This window comes from Trachymyrmex cornetzi, unplaced genomic scaffold, assembly GCF_001594075.2.
Source record: "Trachymyrmex cornetzi isolate Tcor2-1 unplaced genomic scaffold, Tcor1.1 scaffold11, whole genome shotgun sequence".
Taxonomy (NCBI): Eukaryota; Metazoa; Arthropoda; class Insecta; order Hymenoptera; family Formicidae; genus Trachymyrmex; species Trachymyrmex cornetzi.
In genome coordinates this window covers 2,640,030-2,648,460 of record NW_017295653.1, presented here as the reverse complement: position 1 = coordinate 2,648,460, position 8,431 = coordinate 2,640,030, and the positions used below count along the sequence as shown (strand labels likewise).

Sequence of the window (8,431 nt, the reverse complement as noted above, 5' to 3'; positions counted from 1 at the left end):
CCACGGCCGCCTTGTGCTGCTCGACTGTGCCACCAGACTCCAACACTCGCATCTTATTCCTGTTTGCAATTGGACACCCAGATGCACTGCAATAAGAAAATGAAGATGTATAATATAGGAAACGTATACATATTACGAATGAATAAAGACTTATTGATTTCAAGAACTATAATCGCAAACATCATTAAAATAGATTGTATATTATCAACTGAATCTAGCTTCCTTTAATAAATAAACAGTAATGTAACCACAGCAGATTAAAACAATATTTTATACTTAAGTTACATTAATTTATTAAAGCAATTTATTATCAAATTATAGAAATCGCAACGGAAATCGAAAATATCAATAATCTTTTTGATAGATTACAAGTATTTGGAACTTCAACAGTTAATTTTGCGATCTGTATAGAAGCTAATGTTCCTACAAGCATTTAATCATCGCAATTTGACACATAAAATAATTACAGGGGACAAACCTATAGTACAACCTGACAGAGAATGATTCTTTATACAAAAACAAATTAAAAATACCCAATAAACTGTTTTATCCGAGGCTTTGTTTCCGAGAAAATCAAGTTTAAAAATCATATTAACCCTTGAATACCACACTATTTTCGCCACCTGATTTCACCACACATGGGTTACGGTAATCCTGGAGTCTTCTTTTACTTTTATCCCGGGATCTAATGCAAAGAAAGTTTTTTCCCCCCATTGCTCCCACTCCACACTTCTGACCGTTCATAAACCCCGCGCGTTTTTTCAAACGGAATGGGTTACCGTAACAGTGAGGTGTTCAAGGTTTAAGTACTCTTTAAATTTTTAGAGTGAATTGTCACCCTAAAGAGTGAAATCTTATTCTTAAAGATTGAAAATTGATTAAAACTTTTTTTCCAGATTGGCTCAATTTTCACTTTTTAGAGATTGCAAAGAATTTAAAGAGTACACATGCACTTAATGAAGATATGGTTTGTGAGACACTATAAACATTATCATGTTCACATAACTTCTACACGACTTTAGGAAGCAGAATTAAAAACATGTACCAAATAATCAAATTTTATTAATTTTATTAAGAAAAAAATTGCTGGAAATGTTCCGGCTGCCATAAACAAAATTGTGTTTGTTAAATTATGGATTTATAAATTCTGATTAATATCTCTCTACTAGGGACCAATTCTCGGTTGCACGAAAAGAGTACATTGATTGACAAAAACAGTATATATCTTCTAAAAAAAAGAAAAAAAAATGAAGATCAAGGGGTTTTCTGTTTTAAATACCGGTGTTCAATAAAATGACATTTCTAGAATATAATTTTTATTGACAATCTTTATTCAGTCTTCATAAAATTATATATAAATATCCCAGCAAATACTAAATATTCCGAAAATATTCATAAAATGTTCCTAAAATCTCAAAAAAACTTTCTAAGAATATTCCAAAATATTTCGAATATTTACAAAATATAAAAGACATTCGAATGTCGGTTGAAAATTTCATTTGTACATCGTTACATATTCCGAGAATGTTCCATATATATTCCGTAAAATTTTAATTTTTCCAAAAATTCCATGTCAGATCGTCCGTGAATCAGTTTTTAAACAAAATTTTACTTTAAAAAATGGAGCCAACCTTGAAGCCCAATCTTTGGGCTCACTTCATAGACGAAGTGCTGCGCTCCTTATACTCTCTCCCAGGTGATTCTTGTTTATGAGTAAATGCTCTCCGCTGCGGCCCTCTGTCGGCGGAGATGTGCACTGCTCGCTCGCTCGCGATTTTCGTGAAATATACAAGGAGTATTCATACAATATTCTGAAGCCTATTCTACAATGTGTTCTTTGTTTCATGTTTTTTGTTTTTTACCTATTGCTTTTTCCCTCCTTTGCAACTGTTTTATCGACAATTGCATTTCTTGCTACGTGTTTCTTGTTTCTTCCAAAGTTTGTTAACTTTTATCTCGGGCGACATAAAACAAAAAACCGGATAAGAAGCAAAAAGACAAGATGTAAAAAATAGCAAAAAGCAAAAAACAGAAAACAAAAAGCACATTGTAAAATAGGTTTGAACATTTCATCGACATTTGCACATTCTGTGACAATTCTTTTACTGTTCCGGAACATTCGGTACATTGGTAATACGAATCGAACTTTCTGTGAATATTTAACGTTATATTTAACTGGAATATTTATAAATATATTGACATTTTACTCAATGATCAGATTTTGTAACGTTAACATCAATACAATTGAGAAAATAAAATTGATTAATTTAACGTATCTTGCAACTGATAAGTTTCAACCAATATATGTATATAACAAAATTTTTAACAAAACTTCTATATGATAAACCATACATATATTACATACTGCCAAAAGCAAATATAGCCTTAATTACCAGCCAAGCAGAACTTTTTCTTAAAATAATAAATTTAAATATTTTAAATAATAATTTTTTAAATTTTGTCCCACTTTACAAAAAAAAAGTACAATAAATGAAAAATAAGAATACGTTGTTTTCAACTTCGAAAAGAGTACATATGTACTATTAGAAGAGTAGGATTAGTAACCCTATGAGTTTTCTTACTTCTTCAAAAGCTGCAATAATTTTTTGTGCTAATATCTGAAGATTTTCTGAAAATTAAACTTGATTTCTTCGAAAAGTAAGCCTCGGACGAAAAAAGTTCATTCTGCACTTTTGATTTATTTTTATGCAAGGAGTTATCCCTCGATTATATTATAGGTTTGTCCACCCACTGTATATACGGAAAAAAAAAACAGAAAACAGCATACGATTATCCTAAAGCAAGATCCATGTAGCCTGGAAGTTTCTTATACGAGCCTTACCTGCGGTGCGACAAGAATTTGCCGGTGGCATGGCCGGACCCGTCGCAACCCGGGATTGGACATCTGTAGTCCAAAATGCCAACGCCACCGTCACCAACACCACATAATCCATCCGCACAGAGCGAGCGTGAAACGAGCGGAAACCGCCAGTTATTAGTCAGCGTCTTCGCTTTTGCGCGGGGTGTAACTCGGGCAAAGGGAGTTAGGATGCGGTTACGGGGAAAGGGGACGGGATTTCCCCTTTCTCGGGTCTCATCCGGCAGCCTTGCGGTACGTGCAATGCGGTCGAGAAGATACCTGCGTTAGCTGCTACGTGCAACGTGCGAACGCGACGAAAACGCAAATTGAGATCGCGATTACCGCCGCACCCTCAAATTGCGGAACTTGCGAGATGTAATCGCGTCGTGAAACCAAATCCTACAAACTCGCGATAGCCCTCCCGCTCTTTTCGGACCTTCTTTGCGTTGTATTAACTTAAATCTATTACTTTTCAATACTGAATGCAAACTGAATAATTAAAAAAAAATTTTTTGTCACATCAAAATAGTTTGTCATTAAGTTTCATTTTGTCAAATAAAATGAGCACGCTGCATTTGCAGCATAATTATATTTAAATGTCGCTACAAACAATAATATGTATGTTACGTTTAACATTGAACACATTAAATATATCTTGCGTAATTAATCTTTCGAAAAATTTAGTCGATAATATAATTCTTTCGTTAGTACGGCCAGAGATTGGTATTGCTCATTAAAAGTAAGTTATTATATATAGTTGAGGATATTCTTTACAATTAAGCCTTCAAAGGACAGAAAAGCTATAGCACTGAAACAGTGTTATTTTGAGGCAAAGACAAATTAAATAATGAGTTATAACAAATGTTACTTTTAAGATTTAAAAAAATAGACTGCCACCCCCTCTAAAATTTAATGCCCTTGAGTAAAGACCGAGACCAGTGCTAATCACGTGTTAATCGCGTGTACAGAAAGTGCAGTCAGAATATAGAGCGCATAACTAATAGTATTTGCGCCAACTGACCTCAGGGGCTCAGAATCTTGACCATCTCGAGGTTTACTCTTTGGCTTGTTGGCCCGTGGACAACCGGATAAACTTCTGTGTGACGAGTAATTTCCCGTGACATGTCCAGAACCGTCGCATCCTGGCGTAGGACACTTGAGCTCCTGGGAATGCGCCTGGATTTGCGAGCGATCAGCCCGTGGGCACCCGGAAAGGCTGCAAAGGAAAGAAGACTCTCTTCTATTTCAACGCGTTGCGAAAACGCTATGAAGACCGCGCGCTGCGTATTCTGGGAAGACACAAGAAATGTGAAAAACTTTGAAAAATTTATCATCATGCTACGTACGATGCCTGATAAAATTGCGCAACGCGGTAATCTTCATGGCTTTCGTCACACGAACGCACACCTCAGAAACGTCCAACCATCGCTTCAGCAACACATCGCATGCAATTTACGCGACGTTGCCACGATGTCGTGAGTACTCACATGGTCTAAAGCTGTTCTATTTAAAGGACAATCGACATCACAAAAATTAGATCTCGATGAGTATCCGAACATCTCGTTCGCTGAAACGATCGAAATCATCTACGTATCGCTCGACGGGTGACACAACACGTCACCGAAGTTAAAATATTATTATTTATTAATGAATCGCCGCTAAGATCTAAACGTATTATGTATTCATCGAAGAGCAAGAGACGTTGGCTCACCGAGATCAGTGCGCATCGGCACCGGCTTCATTACGATTTAGTTTCGGACGACTTGCCTTGCGTCCAGTTCGAACGAAGACATTGAGGGAAAGGGAGACCTAAGACTCGCATCTCTTGCTCGAGCACCGATCGTGCACGCCAACGATCGCGTAGCCCGAGTCTTACGCTCCAGGGACACCCTCAAATGTCGTGCGGATTATGATCGATGCGGACGGACAACGGATCGTATTTGGTAGCATGCAAATGGCAACGCCGTGTTCCAGTTGGATCACTTATGAGGTGTCGCTCGTAAGATCAATCGCGCTTCGTAGTCGCGTTGATCCGTCATCGGTCTTACTCTAAGAACATCGAAAGGGAGAGCAGGGAGCACACTCACACCTGACCCCAATGAAACTCGCCAATTGCCAATTTGACTTTGCACACGAGGTGCATCGCGAAGCGATATCATCACCGCTTCGTGGGTTTTCTTGATCGTTACGGTTCTGCTATGACATGGTCATCGACAACAGTTCGCTACAAAGCTGCCCACTCGAGGCTGGCGAAAGCGGCTTTCAACGGACGGGTAGTCAGTAAATTAATTACTACGTATGCGTACGAAAACGAATGAGTCTCGCGATCGAAAGCGAGTCCTGTGCAATGCCGATTCTTCCGCAATGCCAAACTTTGATTTTGCCATCCCTTTTCGTAGGGGTCGGGTAAAAACAGCGAGGAAAAAAAAGAAAAAAATTCATTCAATTACGAGGCTCATCTACACACCTTTGGTATCGCATAATATGACGTAGAGTATGAAACAAAAAAAAAAAGGAAAGAGGAGAAGAGAGAAAGAGCGAGTAAACTGTATAACAAAAATGAAAACTATATATTGTGTATATATATATATGTATACTTATGCAAGGTAGCTATAGTACCACTGGATATTCACACGTACGTCATATATAGATATATATGGCAACATAATATTGACCAAGTGTACAACTCAACCGCTCAACTAAAAAAATAAGGTTTCTAGACGTATGTTTCGTATCGCAACACACTTAAGAAGCAACTACACCAATATGCATTGATGCAAGAACCATCCATGTAAATGTAATTCGCAATTTACATAATGTCATTTGTTATATATGTGTGTGTAAGTGTGTGTGTGTGTGTGTGTGTGTGTGTGTGTGTTTCAGGATATACTGCCATCTACCATTTTGGAATGAAAATATCTATTGAGGCTTTATTGAGGGACCAAAGAGGAGAAATTTAAATGTATGTATGTAGCGTGCTTGCGTGCGTGCTGCATCGCCATATCGATATATACATAATCGAGCGTTCACGTCAAAGGCTTGGTAAATGTCGATGCTGCCTTGCCTTCTGTGGGTAGCGTAGTTCCCTGAGACATGACCCATGCCATCACAGGACGACGTGGGGCACTGTATCAGCTCCTTGCCATCGCGACCACGAGGGGTGGGCCGAGGTGCGAAATTCAACGAGTATCTCCTCACATTCATACTGCACCGAATAATATTAACCGTCAAATCGAGAGTCCCTAGTTTAATTATGGAATTATCACTACCTATACAGCTCTCCAAGCGACGTCCTATAGACATCTAAAAAAACGTCCTAAAAACGTTTTCAGAACGTCCTTCGGATAAAGTGTGCTGTGTGGATAACTCTTTAATTGTCGCTATTCGAGTGTAGGAGCTAAAACGATATTTCCACCTAAATTATTTGCTTCTTTTTGTAATACTGCTCATTTAGGCTGCAGTTCTATTCACGCAAATAATTATCATTTGGTTTCGTTGGGTAAACAGCATTATTTGATCTTGTTTAACGTTTAATAAATAATATAGATGAAACAATTCCCAAAAGCATTGTGAGCATGAATTGAACCGAGCCTTAAGGGTACAGCGACTAAAATTGTAGGTGGCTTTTATTTACAAAAAGCACTTGAGCAGACTGTCTGACGTAATTTAATGCACTCTACACCCACATAAGCGACAATCGTAAATCGCCTTCCCAGACGCAAATGCGAGTGTATATAGTTTACAGTTATAGGGCCTCGCAAAGTTATATTGCGTTTTGTAACTTTTCTGTGAAGCGCGAGTGGAAGAGCAATGTGCGACGTGATAGCGTGATATGAAAAAAAGTCGAAAAGCGGGAAAAAGGGCCGAGAGGAGACGAAGGAGAAGGCAGAGAAGCGGACCAAAAGAACATATGCGCCGGCCACAGCAAATCAGAGGGTGAACGTCTCGCTCTTGCTTTCGATCTCATCGTAGCCTAGCTATCGTAGTAGATAGGCAAGCCGTTGTCGGCAATGAGAAAGCCTCGATGGCCCTTGAGTGGCCGCGATATTGCCGAGCAACCGAGAGCCGACGGATGCCGACTTAAGTGCAATTCAAGCACGCCATCGGACTATCTATTAATCTACCTTCGTGGTTTTACAGTTTCTGCTGGTCCACTATTCTGTCTTAAATGTTGTTATATATATATTAATTTTTTAACGAAATACTTCATGTATGTATATTTATGTTGCTTTTACGTAGTTTTATGAATGCCCAATGTTATGGCGTATGATTATTGATAAGCAAATATAAAAATGATTATGTAACAATAAAATGAATCGTTCGAAAAATTTAATCATATTTAATTTTTGGTAAACAGATTTTGGGAACTTTCAAACTTAACAAGAATTAAAAAAAACTTTATCCCAGAAAAAATTAAGATTTATTTATTCTTATATCGAGATATTAAATATTTGATATTTTCACAAATTAAGATGGTTGATCCGAAATGGGACGTACACTAATAAAAACGGTTCCAAGAGACGAGACTAATAATATAGTTAGGAAGCGAAGGTAGTTATATTGCCTGCCGCTATTAATAAAGTTGAAGTTCTGATATAGATTGGTTTGACCGAGGTTTTAGTTGGTCGTACATGTTCAACGTTATAGCGATTCAATAAAGATACAATTAATGAGAAGGAGGAGAAACGTGGAAAGATTAATATCGTGAGGAAATCACTGAACATAATCATTTCATAAACTTCTCAAATTAAATTTGTGCAATAAAAAGATATAATTTACTAAATGTGCTCACTATTATTAAAACGTTCAATAAACATTACAAGTATATAATAAGGTAGAATAAGACTATAATTTTAAAAATAAGATTATTAAATGTTTTTAATTTCTAAAATAAAAATTAAAAAAATATGAAATACAATACCGGCAATTAAAAATTAATCATTTAGTTTCCCTCTTTTTGAAATACAAACTATTTCAAACTTCGTTATTTACAGTTTTACGTTGAGTAAAGATTTGCCGATATAATATTTATCTTTATGCAATATTGTACACAGTACATTCACGATTATATTTTCACGCAAATGTAAATATCGTATATTGCCAATATTGTCATCTCAAACTTCCGATAAAATATCGATTCGGTTTTCACATTTTCGTTCATCGTGGAGACATTCGTGAGATTCGTGGAACGCGACGCACCGAATTTTGGACCGTGGTAAAATTACAAAAGGGACGAAAGGCAACTTCGCCTCGAGGTAGCCGAGGAGGTGTGCTCTGGGTTTCTAACCCACGCCACACCACGGCAGGGAGGACGACGCCGGGTCTCGGCCCATAATCCAGTGCGGTGGCAACTGATTATACCCCACCTACCCATTTTAACCTTATCCTACCTCGCCTCCGCACCCCTCTCAACCCCAGCACCCCTTTACCCCTGCACGCGCGCCTTCCACTCGAGCCTCATCCTCATTCTCTTCTTATACGCCCAACCGTGCCTTCTCCATACCGCCGAGCTTCACGTCAATTAGAATAAGGTTGGCACTTTCGGTACGAAGAGTAATTACTTTAATTAAC

At 37.8% G+C, this 8,431-nt stretch overlaps 1 protein-coding gene across 1 annotated transcript in view; it reads right to left on the bottom strand.

Moving 5' to 3' along the window:
* The window catches only part of LOC108762128 (mucin-5AC), a 72,837-nt gene that overhangs the window by 4,490 nt on the left and 59,916 nt on the right, over positions 1-8,431 (bottom strand). The window contains exons 12-15 of the mRNA XM_018508960.1: positions 5,925-6,065; positions 3,882-4,076; positions 2,843-2,905; positions 5-86 (exon numbers count right to left, since the gene is read on the bottom strand). Of these exons, the coding sequence (XP_018364462.1) occupies positions 5-86; positions 2,843-2,905; positions 3,882-4,076; positions 5,925-6,065 (481 nt within the window). The remainder of the gene's footprint in view (positions 1-4; positions 87-2,842; positions 2,906-3,881; positions 4,077-5,924; positions 6,066-8,431) is intronic.